Source organism: Hyperolius riggenbachi, chromosome 10, assembly GCF_040937935.1.
Source record: "Hyperolius riggenbachi isolate aHypRig1 chromosome 10, aHypRig1.pri, whole genome shotgun sequence".
Lineage (NCBI taxonomy): Eukaryota > Metazoa > Chordata > Amphibia > Anura > Hyperoliidae > Hyperolius > Hyperolius riggenbachi.
Window position 1 is genome coordinate 104,902,554 of NC_090655.1, and position 17,706 is coordinate 104,920,259.

The 17,706-nt window shown below is 46.3% G+C and overlaps 1 protein-coding gene across 1 annotated transcript in view; it reads right to left on the reverse strand.

Moving 5' to 3' along the window:
• PDZD7 (PDZ domain containing 7) overlaps window positions 1–17,706 on the reverse strand; it is a 159,432-nt gene that overhangs the window by 63,159 nt on the left and 78,567 nt on the right. The window contains exons 9-10 of the mRNA XM_068255441.1: window positions 16,614–16,805; window positions 5,735–5,898 (exon numbers count right to left, since the gene is read on the reverse strand). Coding sequence (XP_068111542.1) covers window positions 5,735–5,898; window positions 16,614–16,805 — 356 coding nt within the window. The remainder of the gene's footprint in view (window positions 1–5,734; window positions 5,899–16,613; window positions 16,806–17,706) is intronic.

The following is a 17,706-nucleotide window of genomic DNA, read 5'->3' on the forward strand; positions in this document are numbered from 1 at the left end:
TTTATTACATGGTAACATTTTTACTGTGGGCAGGTTATGTAGCTGCTGCTAGCTGTTTTGGCTGTTAGAGACAGCTGTAAACAGCTACCGTATTTTCCGCCGTATAAGACGCACTTTTTCTCCCCAAAAAATGGGGAGAAAAAGTCACTGCGTCTTATACGGCAAAGGCAGGGAATACCCCGAGTTACGATCGCCCGCCGTTACAAACCGCCGACCCGCCGCATCAGATGACGTCATCTCCACAAGCGCCGGTCACTAGAGCAAGAAGTGAGGACATCGGCGATCCCCGGGCAGCGTGGATGTAGTAAGATACGCTGTCTAGAACTACTTTTAACAGGCACGGGGAGACACCGACCGGGTAGGGGGGGGGGCGGGACAAAGCGGGTGGAGCCACACGACGCAAGGAAAGACTTTATACGCATAAGCTGATGCACATATACTGGGCTTGTCAGAGCGGCCTCATAGGTAAAAGAAGGGGGGACACGGCACACCAGCGGAGACAGAGAGACCACATAGGGAGGCGAGGGGACATGTAATACGCAGGGAAATACAGGGGGCTGGACAGAGGCTACACAGGGGTCAGGAGGAGGGGGGGCAGTCACATAACAAGACAACACCACAGAGGACACCTGGGGAACAGAAGCTGCACAGAGCAGCCACACAGTGGGCAGAAGGGGAAGGGGGGCACCCAGCGACAGAAGAAGACACCTGGGGGCACAGGGGACACCTGGGTGCAGAAGGGGACACACAGGAGGTCAAAGAGGACAGAATGGGACTTCTGGGGACAGAAGGGGACACCATTATAAGACGCTCCTGGAATATGGACACACCAGGATTAGTATATATTTTTTCCCTGGATTTTGCCCTCTAAACCTGGGTGCGTCTTATATTCCGGAGCGTCTTATACGGCGCGAAATACGGTAATTCCTGTCTGTGAACCTTGTTACATTGTAACAAACTGCCAAAAATACCGCGGTCCCAGAGCTTCTTGTGGGAGGGGTTTCAGCACAAAATCAGTCATACAGCGCCCCCTGATGGTCTGTTTGTGAAAAGCAATAGATTTCTCATGTAAAAGGGGGTATCAGCTACTGATTGGGATAAAGTTCAATTCTTGGTTGGAGTTTCTCTTTAAAATAAATGGTGATGATAAAACAGGTTTTTATTATCGGAGGCCAGCGCCTAACAGCAAAGCAGCACCCAGTCACCCCCAGTGAGGTTAGGCAACTCAGAAGTTAGTAGCTTCAACACCGTGTGCAGTTTGAGTGTACTGATTGACAGAGAATAAAATGAATCACATTTCAGCTATTGTGAAACATTCCTTTTTATTCACCTAAAGAATCTTGCAAACATTAAGCATCTCATTCCTTCAGAGTATCTTCCAACCCTAGTTCATGCCTTTATCACATCACGGCTGGACTACTGCAATGCCCTCTACATACAAATACCTGAAGCATTTATGGAACTGCTTCACACCTCCCACAACCTCAGATCACCATCATCTACTAACGACCACCCCCAGGGTCAACTAAAAGCCTCTGGAGCCAGAGCCTTCATCATGCTGCCCCTACTCTTTGGAATGCTTTGCCACACCCAATCCAGACCGCTCCAACCCTGGATGTGTTTAAACAAAAACTGAAAAGCCCTTTGTTTAGTCTGCCATTCATGATCACATAACTTTTCCCCGGTAACACATCACTATAAACTGATCTGAGACAAGTTTATGCACTTTGGGTTCTACGTGATAAAATTGCTTTACAAATATTTTGTTGTTGTTGTAAGATGTACATTTGTTCTATAGTAAAATGCACCATAAACTACTTTATCCCTACGTTACTGTCACTTACAGTAGGTCATAAAAACCTGACAAGTTTTGGACAACCCCATCTGCTCACGAGGGATTCTCAGCATTTCCTTTACAGGGTATTATTTAAAAAAAAAGACTCCCTCGAAATAAAGAAAACACAAGAAGTCCCATGAGTAGATTAGTCAAAAACCTGTCGAATCTGACAGTTTTTTTTATTACCTACTGTAAGTGACAGCTGATAGAGAAAAATGTATAGCACACTTTACTCTGAGACAAATGCACATTTTATAAGCATCCATCCATATAGATCATGGTTCTTTGATATAAATTTGTCGTATTTATCCATGCCATCCACTTAAAAGGAGCAGAAACTTTGAAATGGCTTGAATATGGGATTGGCATGGCTCTGTAAAGGATCACACGCTGTGCACCAGAAGTTCAGTGTGCGCGGCTCTGTAAAGGATCACACGCTGTGCACCAGCAGTTCAGTGTGTGCGGCTCTGTAAAGGATCACACGCTGTGCACCAGCAGTTCAGTGTGTGCGGCTCTGTAAAGGATTACACGTTGTGCACCAGCAGTTCACTGTGTGCGGCTCTGTAAAGGATCACACGCTGTGCACCAGAAGTTCAGTGTGTGCGGCTCTGTAAAGGATCACACGCTGTGCACCAGCAGTTCAGTGTGTGCGGCTCTGTAAAGGATCACACGTTGTGCACCAGCAGTTCAGTGTGTGCGGCTCTGTAAAGGATTACGCGCAGTGCACCAGAAGTTCAGTGTGTGCGGCTCTGTAAAGGATCACACGCTGTGCACCAGCAGTTCAGTGTGTGCGGCTCTGTAAAGGATCACACGTTGTGCACCAGCAGTTCAGTGTGTGCGGCTCTGTAAAGGATCACACGCTGTGCACCAGCAGTTCAGTGTGTGCGGCTCTGTAAAGGATCACACGCTGTGCACCAGCAGTTCAGTGTGTGCGGCTCTGTAAAGGATCAAACGCTGCGCACCAGCAGTTCAGTGTGTGCGGCTCTGTAAAGGATCACACGCTGTGCACCAGAAGTTCAGTGTGTGCGGCTCTGTAAAGGTTCACCACGCTGTGCACCAGCAGTTCAGTGTGTGCGGCTCTGTAAAGGTTCACACGCTGTGCACCAGCAGTTCAGTGTGTGCGGCTCTGTAAAAGTTCACCACGCTGTGCACCAGCAGTTCAGTGTGTGCGGCTCTGTAAAAGTTCACACGCTGTGCACCAGCAGTTCAGTGTGTGCGGCTCTGTAAAGGATCACACGCTGTGCACCAGCAGTTCAGTGTGTTGCGGCTCTGTAAAGGATCACACGCTGTGCACCAGCAGTTCAGTGTGTGCGGCTCTGTAAAGGATTACACGCTGCGCACCAGCAGTTCAGTGTGTGCGGCCTCTGTAAAGGATCACACGCTGTGCACCAGAAGTTCAGTGTGTGCGGCTCTGTACAGGTTCACATGCTGTGCACCAGCAGTTCAGTGTGTGCGGCTCTGTAAAGGATCACACGCTGTGCACCAGCAGTTCAGTGTGTGCGGCTCTGTAAAGGATCACACGCTGTGCACCAGCAGTTCAGTGTGTGCGGCTCTGTAAAGGATCACACGCTGTGCACCAGCAGTTCAGTGTGTGCGGCTCTGTACAGGTTCACACGCTGTGCACCAGCAGTTCAGTGTGTGCGGCTCTGTAAAGGATCACACGCAGTGCACCAGCAGTTCAGTGTGGCGGCTCTGTAAAGGATCCACGCTGTGCCCCAGCAGTTCAGTGTGTGCGGCTCTGTAAAGGATTACACGCTGTGCACCAGCAGTTCAGTGTGTGCGGCTCTGTAAGGATTACGCGCAGTGCACCAGAAGTTCAGTGTGGTGCGGCTCTGTAAAGGATCACCGCTGTGCACCAGCAGTTCAGTGTGTGCGGCCTCTGTACAGGTTCACACGCTGTGCACCAGCAGTTCAGTGTGTGCGGCTCTGTAAAGGATCACACGCTGTGCACCAGCAGTTCAGTGTGTGCGGCTCTGTAAAATCACACGCTGTGCACCAGCAGTTCAGTGTGTGCGGCTCTGTAAAGGATCACACGCTGTGCACCAGCAGTTCAGTGTGTGCGGCTCTGTAAAGGATCACACGCTGTGCACCAGCAGTTCAGTGTGTGCGGCTCTGTAAAGAATCACATGCTGTGCACCAGCAGTTCAGTGTGTGCGGCTCTGTAAAGGATCACGCGCAGTCCACCAGAAGTTCAGTGTGTGCGGCTCTGTAAAGGATCACACGCTGTGCACCAGCAGTTCAGTGTGTGCGGCTCTGTAAAGGATCACACGCTGTGCACCAGCAGTTCAGTGTGTGCGGCTCTGTAAAGGATCACACGCTGTGCACCAGCAGTTCAGTGTGTGCGGCTCTGTAAAAGTTCACACGCTGTGCACCAGCAGTTCAGTGTGTGCGGCTCTGTAAAGGATTACACGCTGTGCACCAGAAGTTCAGTGTGTGCGGCTCTGTAAAGGATCACGCGCAGTGCACCAGAAGTTCAGTGTGTGCGGCTCTGTAAAGGATCACACGCTGTGCACCAGCAGTTCAGTGTGTGCGGCTCTGTAAAGGATCACACGCTGTGCACCAGCAGTTCAGTGTGTGCGGCTCTGTAAAGGATCACACGCTGTGCACCAGCAGTTCAGTGTGTGCGGCTCTGTAAAAGTTCACACGCTGTGCACCAGCAGTTCAGTGTGTGCGGCTCTGTAAAGGATTACACGCTGTGCACCAGAAGTTCAGTGTGTGCGGCTCTGTAAAGGATCACGCGCAGTGCACCAGAAGTTCAGTGTGTGCGGCTCTGTAAAGGATCACACGCTGTGCACCAGCAGTTCAGTGTGTGCGGCTCTGTAAAGGATCACACGCTGTGCACCAGCAGTTCAGTGTGTGCGGCTCTGTAAAGGATCACACGTTGTGCACCAGCAGTTCAGTGTGTGCGGCTCTGTAAAGGATCACACGCTGTGCACCAGCAGTTCAGTGTGTGCGGCTCTGTAAAGGATCACACGCTGTGCACCAGCAGTTCAGTGTGTGCAGCTCTGTAAAGGATCACACGCTGTGCACCAGCAGTTCAGTGTGTGCAGCTCTGTAAAGGATCACACGCTGTGCACCAGCAGTTCAGTGTGTGCAGCTCTGTAAAGGATCACACGCTGTGCACCAGAAGTTCAGTTTGTGCCGTTCTGGCTTTCAGAGGCATAAAGAGAATATTTGCATATTCAGCACTGATCAGGGGCAGAACTACAAATCACAGGAACCCCCAGCAAAACGTTGATGCCCCCCAAAATGAATACCCTTTTCCTTGCCGACCCCTGGTGACCCTCACAGCCTGGGGCCCATCTTGCAAAGGTCATCATAATCATCACACCCATAACAATTATAACCACAAAAACACCTGATCTGAAGGATGGACCCCTTTATCAGAGGGAGAGAAGTGGTAGTTGGGGCCCCCTTACAGCTCTGGGCCCCCCTGCAGTTGCAGGGGCTGCTCCCCATAGATACGCCGCTGGCACTGATGCAACATGGAAGATCTTACCTGCTAACCTAAAGGACAACTGAAAAGCGAGAAACATGGAGGCTGCCATATTTATTTCCTTTTAAACAATGCACATTGCCTGGCTGTCTGGCTGATCCTCTGCCTTTAACACGTTTAGCCCTAGACCCTGAACAAGCATGCAGCAGATTAGGCGTTTCTGACATTATTGCCAGATCTGACAAAATTAGCTGCATGCTTGTTTCTGGTGTAATTTAGACACTACTGCAGCCACATAGATCAGCAGGACTGCCAAGCAACTGGTATTGTTTAAAAGGAAATAAATACGGCAGCCGCCATATCTCTCTCGCTTCAGGTTCCCTTTAAAGCTGAATTATTGCAAATACTTTATGTTTTAAGATGGCAAATGTACATTTAGAAGTGAGACATAAAATACCCACCCTTCTACAGTGCCGCAATACAGCTGCTACCTCATCTTCATTGAGAAGTTTTCGAGCCATGTCCTCCATCACAGCCAGCCTGTCCTCCAAAGTCATGTCCCCATTGTAGATGGCACTCAAATCTCTCTGTGCCCCAGAGAAAAATGGCCGACTACGCGCTTTACCTAATTAAGAAAAGAAATTCTCAGAATACATAAGGTGTTCAAAGAGAGGGAAGCTACTACCAGGCCTTAGAGGCTGCATGAGGTTTGTGCGTTAGTGTGGATTTTCTGTATTTGTGTAGACTATGATTGACCTTTACATAGGGATGAGCGTAATGACCTAATTACGAATTTCCGCGAAATTACTACAATTACGATTTTAACAGTAATCGGAATTTCGTAATTTTCCTCTCTCTCTCCCTCTCCCTCTCCTCTCCCTCTCCCTCTCCCTCTCCCTCTCTCCCTCTCCCTCTCCTCTCCCTCTCCCTCTCCCTCTCCCTCTCCCTCTCCCTCTCCCTCTCCCTCTCCCTCTCCCTCCTCCCTCTCCCTCTCCCTCTCCCTCTCCCTCTCCCTCTCCCTCCCCTCTCCCTCTCCCTCTCTCTCTCTCTCTCTCTCTCTCTCTCTCTCTCTCTCTCTCTCTCTCTCTCTCTCCAGAGATCTGTAGTATTTCAAAACCATACTCACATTCATGACATGTCCAGGGATCAAACCCAGGCCAACCACATGGAAGACAGCTATGCTCACCACCATACCACCAAACACACACTAAATAGACTGCTAACCTAAATCTTACTTGTAGACAGTCATATGAGACACATGCTGGGTGCAGGGCTTTGTGATTGGACCATGGACCATGCGATAGAGTGAGGTGCAAAAATGAAATCATGCCTAGCAGAGGATGGTTTCACAATGCTAAATGCTAGGCTGGCTGTGGTGCAATTGGTTAGTGCATCTGGCTGGTAACAGCAAGGTTACAGGTTCAATTCCATCCAGGCATGTCTTTTCCTTTTGCGTTCAACAGTTGTCCAAACAGAGCCAACAGAGCCCCAGATAGCCATGTAGAGTTAGGTCACAGCTAGCCTGGCTGTGGTGCAATTGGTTAGTGTGTCTGGCTGGTAACAGCAAGGTTACAGGTTCGATTCCATCCAGGCATGTCTTTTCCTTTTGCGTGCGCGCGCTGCGCCATTGAACCCCATGGGGTATTTTGCGTGCGTAAAACTTTACGCATGCAAAACTTTGTGCTCGGTGTTTGGACAACTGTTGAACTCAAAAGGAAAAGACATGCCTGGATGGAATCGAACCTGTAACCTTGCTGTTACCAGCCAGATGCACTAACCAATTGCACCACAGCCAGCCTAGCATTTAGCATTGTGAAACCATCCTCTGCTAGGCATGATTTCATTTTTGCACCTCACTCTATCGCATGGTCCATGGTCCAATCACAAAGCCCTGCACCCAGCATGTGTCTCATATGACTGTCTACAAGTAAGATTTAGGTTAGCAGTCTATTTAGTGTGTGTTTGGTGGTATGGTGGTGAGCATAGCTGTCTTCCATGTGGTTGGCCTGGGTTTGATCCCTGGACATGTCATGAATGTGAGTATGGTTTTGAAATACTACAGATCTCTGGAGAGAGAGGAGGAGGAGGAGGAGGAGGCTGCTGGCTGTGCTATTCATTTTAGGCATCTAGAGGGATACAAACCCTTACAAACGTGAAAAAGTAAAATTTCGGTTGGAGACACGAAATTCGTAATTACGGGAGTGAAATTTCGATTACGAAATTGTAAATTACGATTTGAAAATTAATTACGAAATTACGAATTTGGGTCGTAATGTTAAATTTCGCATTCGTAATAAAAGCAGTTCGAAATTTCGAAAATTTCAGCTCATCTCTACCTTTACAGTAACCATGGCCCTAATGGACGGCTCTCCCTACTGAGGTGTACAGATGCTAAATACAAATGCCAAACACTATGATCCTCATCCTAACTATGATTGTGCTGGCATTATACCAGGGCCATGTTCTTTTGAATACTGGTTCATACTGACATGTACTATACTGCTTTGCTACTTGCTCCATTCTTGATGCTGAGAATGGCTTCCTTCAGTTGATTCTGGGTTATTCACAAGTTGATTGAAATCAACTAGTCTGGCTATCTTCATGACGACCAAGGATGTGACAGCTGCTAACAATCACAATTTTCCCCTACAGAAGAGATCACTGATTAGATTTCAGAACTGGAGAATTTTCAGAAACGTTACACCCAGGGCCAGATTTACCATAAGGCACAGTAGGCACGTGCCTACAGAGGCCTGATGATGAAAAGGTGGCTCACTCCCCTCCCCGAGCGCCTCCGTCCCTCCTTCTCTATGCAGAGTCCTGATGAGAGTATAAATGAGAGGTTACTCACCCGCCTCTCAGCATTCCACTTACAAGATCTCCATTCAGTCAGGGGCACCACCTCTAGCTACTTCATACTGAGGTTCCTCTAGCTACCTAATACTTGGGGGCACCTCTAGCTACTTAATACAGAGGTTCCTCTAGCTACCTAATACTTGGGGGCACCTCTAGCTACTTCATACTGAGGTTCCTCTAGCTATCTAATACTTGGGGGCACCTCTAGCTACTTAATACAGAGGTTCCTCTAGCTACCTAATACTTGGGGGCACCTCTAGCTACTTCATACTGAGGTTCCTCTAGCTATCTAATACTTGGGGGCACCTCTAGCTACTTCATACTGAGGTTCCTCTAGCTACCTAATACTTGGGGGCACCACTAGCTACTTAATACAGAGGTTCCTCTAGCTACCTAATACTTGGGGGCACCTCTAGCTACTTAATACAGAGGTTCCTCTAGCTATCTAATACTTGGGGGCACCTCTAGCTACTTCATACTGAGGTTCCTCTAGCTACCTAATACTTGGGGGCACCTCTAGCTACTTAATACGGAGGTTCCTCTAGCTACCTAATACTTGGGGGCACCTCTAGCTACTTCATACTGAGGTTCCTCTAGCTATCTAATACTTGGGGGCACCTCTAGCTACTTCATACTGAGGTTCCTCTAGCTACCTAATACTTGGGGGCACCACTAGCTACTTAATACAGAGGTTCCTCTAGCTACCTAATACTTGGGGGCACCTCTAGCTACTTAATACAGAGGTTCCTCTAGCTACCTAATACTTGGGGGCACCTCTAGCTACTTCATACTGAGGTTCCTCTAGCTATCTAATACTTGGGGGCACCTCTAGCTACTTAATACAGAGGTTCCTCTAGCTACCTAATACTTGGGGGCACCTCTAGCTACTTCATACTGAGGTTCCTCTAGCTATCTAATACTTGGGGGCACCTCTAGCTACTTCATACTGAGGTTCCTCTAGCTACCTAATACTTGGGGGCACCACTAGCTACTTAATACAGAGGTTCCTCTAGCTACCTAATACTTGGGGGCACCTCTAGCTACTTAATACAGAGGTTCCTCTAGCTACCTAATACTTGGGGGCACCTCTAGCTACTTCATACTGAGGTTCCTCTAGCTACCTAATACTTGGGGGCACCACTAGCTACTTAATACAGAGGTTCCTCTAGCTACCTAATACTTGGGGGCACCTCTAGCTACTTAATACAGAGGTTCCTCTAGCTATCTAATACTTGGGGGCACCTCTAGCTACTTCATACTGAGGTTCCTCTAGCTACCTAATACTTGGGGGCACCTCTAGCTACTTAATACGGAGGTTCCTCTAGCTACCTAATACTTGGGGGCACCTCTAGCTACTTCATACTGAGGTTCCTCTAGCTATCTAATACTTGGGGGCACCTCTAGCTACTTCATACTGAGGTTCCTCTAGCTACCTAATACTTGGGGGCACCACTAGCTACTTAATACAGAGGTTCCTCTAGCTACCTAATACTTGGGGGCACCTCTAGCTACTTAATACAGAGGTTCCTCTAGCTACCTAATACTTGGGGGCACCTCTAGCTACTTCATACTGAGGTTCCTCTAGCTACCTAATACTTGGGGGCACCTCTAGCTACTTCATACTGAGGTTCCTCTAGCTACCTAATACTTGGGGGCACCTCTACCTACTTAATACAGAGGTTCCTCTAGCTATCTAATACTTGGGGGCACCTCTAGCTACTTCATACTGAGGTTCCTCTAGCTACCTAATACTTGGGGGCACCTCTAGCTACTTAATACGGAGGTTCCTCTAGCTATCTAATACTTGGGGGCACCTATACTTGGGGGCACCTATAGCTACTTACTATTGAGGGTACTTCTGGCTACCAAATACTTGTAGCTACCTATGATAGGCAATGAAAGTAAGGAAGGAGTGACAACTGGGACACTTGCAGTGTGCTTTGGTGGGGTTTGTAGGTTCATAGAGGGCAAAGTCTAGGGTGCTAGGACATCTGTGCCTATAGGCTCCGGTGAGGTAAATTCGGGCCTGGTTACACCTCACACTTCATAACACACTGCACAACTGAATCATGCAGCTTTCACACCTATCCCTGCAATTTTCAGTCGCATTTTTTCAGTTTTGCAATTCTGCGTTTTGGGATTTTTTTTCAGTTCTGAATCTTTTATTTGTTTGCATTCTTATGTGATTTTTCCACGCACACCAATTAAGTTAATGTACATGAGAAAGTATCTAATTATTTCCAAAACTGAATGTAATTTCCATGTATCTAATGCAATTTTTCTGCATTTCCACTGACTTGCATTGATGCATGAATCACATTTCTGTTACCAAAAAAAGCCTACATTTTCTGCAGAAAAAACACATTCTGAAACATCACAGAACAAAGCAAGTCTAACGTGATTCTGTTATGTGTGAAAAGGGCATAAAGAAGAAAAACATTACAATTAGTTAGCATGCATGACACAAAAGTAACTTAAAGGGAACCTTAACTGTTGTTTAAAAAAAACTAACTTATTTGGGGCCTCTACCGGCCTCCTGCAGACATCCTGTGCCTGCCCCGGGACAAACCAATCCTCCGGCCCCCCGCAGTGAGCTAGTTTTGTTTCTGGCCAGTCGTTGGCCACTGCACATGCGTGCCCCTGATCACGCTCCAGACACCGGCCTGCGCATGCAGCGGCCCGCCGACTGGTCAGTGGCCGGAAGCAAAACTGGCTCACTACGGGGGACTGGATGATTGGTTTGCCCCGGTGCAGGGCACAGGATGTCTGCAGGGGGCCAGTAGAGGCCCCAGGTAAGTTAAAACAATTTTTTAACAACAGTTAAGGATCCCTTTAATGATAAAAACATGCGGTACCATCACATATAAAGATGCATCACTGCTAATCATTAAATATCAGCCAACAGCTGAAATAGACAGTACACAGAGGCAGCAAATACACTCTGGCCAGTACTAATTAACAGAGTCATTTGGAACATGTCTAAAAGTAATAATACCTGTTAAACAGCTGAAAAGTCTGATGTAGTTTTAACATCAAACTCTTGGAAATCCGAAGGCTTTCCATAATGGCCACTGTGGTTTTATACCTCCAACTTTAAAGCCTCCCACATATGCATATTATAGTAAATCTGTATTAATTAGCAATGCACAAATTAATATTATTCGTCTGTACTCCTTGGAATAAATATGTTTAGAGCTCCTGTCTGGTTGATGTCAGACAGCAATGAGTAGCTTCTTATGGGTAGGGAAGGAGGAGTTCCTTTCTCAGAATAGACCAGATCACCTGATCCAGCCCCCCTCCTCCCACTGCACTCTTTGGGGCCAGCACTGCAACCAGAGATCCACCCAGTTTAGTGTGTAATGAATCGTTTAACTTTTTCCACACCCTCCCCATAGTCTTTATAAAAGCCTTGCATGCCTCTTATTTCTTGCTCTGCCTTCAATAATAAAACGTTTCCCACTTTTTAATAAACATACTGGGGCAGGTTAGGGAAGGGTAAATGCATTATTGCACACGTCAAGGGGAAATTATGCAGGAAATTAGACTGTTTATTATTTTTTTCTTAGCAGCACAGGGGTAGCTCCATGTTCACAGTGGAGGACAAGATGGTCTCAGCTCCTCCCCATCTCCTGTGAGTTATGATGGGATGGTGAAGGAGTTTGGGCAGTTCACAGACTATTACTTAATGTCCGTACACACGCCTGATCAAAGGCAACGACGGGTCCGTCGTCACCTCCTGCTGGGCGTGTTTTCAGCAGACAGTACAGCGTGTGTACAGTCTGTCGCTGGACTGATAAGGCTGTTTCTGAGCGATCTGCTGGCCTAGTATAACCAAGCTGCATCTGATATTAACATAGAAAGTGGGTTTTAGAAACCCAGGTAATTAAAACATGAATAATGCAAATATGGTTTACATGCAAACTCACAAGTCTTTGTGCATTGAACATTATGACATATTCCACAAAATATGCAATCAAAATGAATTTAATATCAAGGAATATGACTGGGTAGATTACCCCAGCAACCCAAAATGCATCAGTTAAATACACAAAAGATTTATTTTGTGGAGGGGTTCAAAATATGAATATAGATATACAAACTACACTTTTTTTAAATGTTTCTTAGAAAAACCTAAACAATATTCTATGGTCCTAGCAAGAGCCAGCAGTGTCATATCATCCACAAGATTAACAGGGATGATGCCAACAGCCTGGTGGAGGCTCGCCTGCCTGGCTGAAAAACCCTCTAAGCACATGTACCCACCTCATTAAAATGGCCAAGTGCACAGCAGGGGGAGAAAACACTTTACTATGTCTAGGATCTTAGCTCACCCTTGGCAAGAGAGTACTTACCAATATACATGGCACAGACTACTCAGCAAGCTCATGGTGAACCAGAACCAGAGCCAGATGAATGCTAAATGGGGCCCTAAGCAAAGTAACTGATTTGGGCCCCCCACCCCCCATATTAGAATGAGAAGATGCAGCTGCTGTGTGCACAGTAACATGCCGGACACACCGGGCAGCCGCTCTACTGGTTGCTGTGGGCAACAGCCCGCTTTCCTCTGCGGGTGCACAATGCACGGAATAGCAGTGCCAACATGCAGAGGGATAGATGAATGGCCGGGACGTTGTCACTCGGGGCACCCCTGTAAAGAGGGTGCCAGATATCACAGCAGCAGCACTTTCCCCCTGCATCTCCAGCCTGGCAATAACAGAAAGCTCTGGACACCGCCAACCCGGAAGCCGCCCCCCCCCAGACAGAATTACATTACCCCCCCCACCACCGAACAACCAATTTCCTCCCAAACTAGACAGCCACATCCACCATGCAGCCTCCACCCCTGTGAATACGGTAGTCCTGCGGGGAAGGCAGCCACAGTGGGGAAAATGACAGCACCAGATGACTCGCATTCACCTATTGCGATCCAAGCAATAGAGGTCCCATCATCCGGAGCCCATCTGTCTCCACTAGAGTGCCGCTGCTCTGTTACTACTACTATTACTACTTCCTACTTCCTGTCTGATCTGAGAATCAGGAAGTTCAGAGCAATCGGTGGCACCGTAGAGGAGACAGATGGGTTTCAGATGATGGGCTATCGCTTGAATTATGAATAGGTGAGTAGGCGTTTGTCATCTGCTGCTATCATTCCTGCCTGCTGCAGCTGTGGTTCTCTGTGGGAAGGAAGGGAGGAGTGGGCAGCGGCAGAGCGCACAGTAGCAGGAGAGGGACCCAGGAGGAGAGCCCGGCTCTGAAGACAGTCAGCAGCGGGCAGCGTCCTTTGACAGGATGGCGAGGACTGGATTATGTGCTGATGGGGCCCCTTTGACTCTGAATGGGGCCCCAAGCGACTGCTTCTGTTGCCTGGTTGGTAATCCGGCCCTGACCAGAACTCATTGGAGTGTGTCCTTACACACTCCAATTAGTTCTGGTTCACCATGAGCTTGCTGGGTAGTCTGTGAAATGTATATTGGTAAGTACTCTCTTGCCAAGGATGGGCTACACAGGACCCAAAAGCCCTCCTACTAAAATGCTATGAAAAACAAACGTTTTCCTTCTTAAAAAAGCATGTTGGATTATTGTGACTCTGTACAATTAACAAGCAGACACATCACTGCATTCCAGTGGTTCTCGAGGTGCGGTTAGCTTACAGGGAAAACAAAGGATAATTTGCATATTCAGCAGTGATGCATCGTGGGAGACATAATATGCGCACTCCAACCTGAATTATCACAAATACCTTCTGTTTTAAGAAGGCAAACTTTTGTTTTTCATATAGATGTTAGAAGCGTACATTTGGCTAAGGTCAGAAACTCTAAATTCACAGTTTCTTTATAGACACCAGTATAGACACCAATACATTTAGGTTACCGTATGTGAAAGGCACTGATGACTGATGCTATAGCCACCAGTGCTGTGATACTATCCAATGGTCCAGGGTAAGGATACTCTTGTACGCTCCGGATCTCTGCCAATTTTTGCAGAATTACCCATAGAAATCCGTGTGATAAGAAATTCCTTCTTCACAGATTATTGCTCTCTCCATGTGAAGTACCAGATCTCTGAATCAGGGAGAAATGCTCCAAATGGCAAAACAAGGCGAAAGCAATTGGATAAATACAGGGGCTGCCATTGGTGATCTCCAGATAATTGCTGCTTTTCTGGCTGTCATGCTGATCCTCTGCTTCACTTTACCAGACCTCCTATACAGATCAGGTGTTCAACTTTCTTATTCTGCCTAGTCTTACAAATGCTGCTACTTCCCGAGCATGCTTATAACCAGGCTGAGGGCGACACCCAGATCAGGAACCAGAAAAAAACAGAAAACACAAATAGACACTCCAGGTCGCCCCCAGCTGGCTGAAAAATAGGCATGAGATCACTAGATTGCAGATCACTGTTTAAGGATCAGCATTACAGCCAGGCAAGAACTGCCTTTCAGAAGGAAGTCAGAAGTGGCTGCCTGCATTTGATTCTAATGACAAGCTTCCTTTTAATGGTTTAGTAAAAAAAATTCCTTGTCTGGTTCTTATTTGCTTTTTATTTGGTGCCCTAAGAACTCAGTTTCAATGTAGTTGTGATATGCATCTTTATATGACTGCTGGGCAAAACCACAAACAAGTCTCCAGAAACCGCAGGACTGAATTACCCTTCTTCAGACTTCTGATCATAAATTTCTGAACAATGTTAACTAAAAGAAAAGGGAACACGATTACAGCTTTGAATCATGAAAATAAAGCATAGTAATGTCTGAACACAAAACATTAATTTGGCTGGCTAAGACTCTGTCCTTGCATACACCTCTAGTGAGACACTTGTACCAAATATGCTTAAAATACCCCCAGTGTTAGATTGTACCAAATATGCTTAAAATACCCCCACAGTGTTAAGCCCCATCTACACGATGCAATTCTTTGCGCGATTTGATTACGATTCTATGTACGATCCGATTAAATCCGACATGTCCGATCGGGATACGATTCGATTCAATTTGTTTTGCCATTGTTTTGCAATGGCAAATCGAATTAAATCGAATCGAACCCCGATCGAACATGTCAGATTTAATCGGATCGTAAATAGAATCGTAATCGAATCGCACAAAGAATCGTATTGCGTAGATTGGGCTTTAGATTTTTTTTATGAACCCGCACTGGAGGTGTAGACCACAGTTTGCTCCCGGTGGCCAGCGCTATTGGTCAATTAAAGTCAATAAAGCTGCATACCAGCATGTTAGGGTTATTACAGCAGGTGATCAAAGTGCTTTACAATACACGACATACATACAGAAGATAGGATAAAAATGGTTTTGTCTTATCAGCTGAATGATCGTTTGTACACACGTCTGACTTGACGTCCAAACGACCGGTCTAAAACACCGGTTGTTTGGAAAAATCAGACGTGTGTATGTAGAAATTGGATACACTCTGAACCGTACTTTGGTTAACAGATTTCAAAAGGAAAAAAAAAAATCTGTGCTTTCCATTCTGAGCGGAACATTGGCTAACTAAAAGCACACCTAACAGCATAGGGGAAAACCAAATATAGGATCAGGAAGGGAGAGAGCTAAATTGGATTGGTCAGTAATCCTTCTTACCAGTGATAGCTTAACACTGTGCAAAGTGTCTCAGTGCAGTACACAGGCCTGCTCACAATGCTGCTGAATAGGAAAAGTGTTCAAACAAGACTGAGGACATTTACCTAATGTATAGCACGTAATATGCTGTGTGTAGTATGTAAGAAGTTTCAGGTCGTGCGTGTGTGCGTGTGTGTGTGTGTGTGTGTGTGTGTGCGTGCGTGTGTGCGTGTGTGTGTTTTAGACAAGCTTGTAAACTACGCCCCTATTTTATATACTGTACTGTGTGAAACCCACAATGTCTTTTCTAAAAGCATTTAAACAAGTGTTACTTTAGTGGCTGGCTAGTGTAATGGTTTATGGCTCTGCCTCTGACATAGGAGACCTGGGTTAAAATCTTGGCTCTTCCTAGTATTCAGCAAGCCAGCACCTATTCAGTAAGGAGTTCTTGGGCCACACCTAACTTTGTTAACATTGTTACTGCCTACTGAGTGCGCTCTAGCGGTTGCCTCACAAGCGCTTTGAGTCCAACAGGGTAAAAGCACTATATAATTATTATTATTTTTATATACCTAGAGCCTGTTTTCAAAAGGGCTTAGGTCACTAGTAACATTATATTATGAGACCCTTTGAAGGACACTTTCCATGTGAATCGCTCAGTGTTTCCTGTAAAGAGCTGCATTGTATGTCAATGCTCCATACTTAACAGGAAAATAAATGCTATTACATAAAACATGCAGCACATCACATATATCTTGTGACCAAAAAAAAAAAAGGTGTATCATATAGCCCAAATTTAGCGCCAAGACACCCACACCTAAATACCTCAGCTGTGAAGGACATACAGTAACCCTATAATTTGGCTCCCTGCATTCAGGCTGATGAAGAGGAACTGGTGGAAAACTTCATACCTTTCTCGGATTCTCCACGTCCCGGAGATCCAGCTCTCCTCTTTGAATCAGGGGTAGAAGCTGCTCTGCTGCTCTCTCCATTTTGTTTCCCACGACTGCCCTTAAAAAATAGGTTCATAAAAGTTTTGGATCGCTGTAGGCCAATATCTTCTGGTGCAACTTTTTTCTCTTTTTTCTTCTTCTTTCGAGCTTCTGTATAAAAGCACATATTGAATAGTGGAATTAGGAAGCTGCCTTTAGCACAGAGAAGTCTGAGTGATGTTTCTGCCAGCGTCCCCATGCAAGGAGACAGGATTGTCCTGAACACTAGGAAGACTCGCCATTTCTTGGTGAGCATTATCACTGCTTAAAGTGAACCAGAAACGAAGCACCCTCATGTATTTTACCATATATATCAGTGGGAACATTAGAGAAAACACCTACCCTGCTCTATGTTTCATTCTTCACTGTTCAGCTTGCTTCTTATCAGCCCTGATAAAATTCCCGACTGAGCATTCAGTCTGGCTTTGTTCAGGAATCTTTATATTATAGATGAGTCATTATAGCAGAGCCACAAGGGGGCAGGCTTGGGCTTGAAAGACACCAGAGAAGACAGACTCAGCTATGATGATTCCTGAGCAAAGCCAGACTGAATGCTCAGTCAGGGATTTTATCAGGGCTGATAACAAGCAGGCTGAGCATTGAAGGATGAAGCAGAGAGCAGGGTAGGTGTTTTCTCTAATGTTCCCACTGATATATATGGTAAATACATGAGGGTGCTTCATCTCTGGTTCACTTTAACTTTCTGAAAAATCTACACCCCTAGACTATTAATTCCAACTTCCAAGATAACCTATCTTAATAGCACTCAAGATTAGTAACAGACAGGACATTTCCACAGAAATGTAGAAATATAGCCAATGAAAGCCTAATTATGCCTATTGACTAATCGACTGAAAGTTCATTAATTAATTGCTGACTTTGATAAGCTGAGGGCTCGTTTCCACTATCGCGAATCCGCATGCGTCCAAAGCAAGCGGATTCGCACATGCAATGCAAGTGGATGGGCCTGTTTCCACTGTAGCGTTGTTGAGGTGCGTTTTTTTCAGCGGTG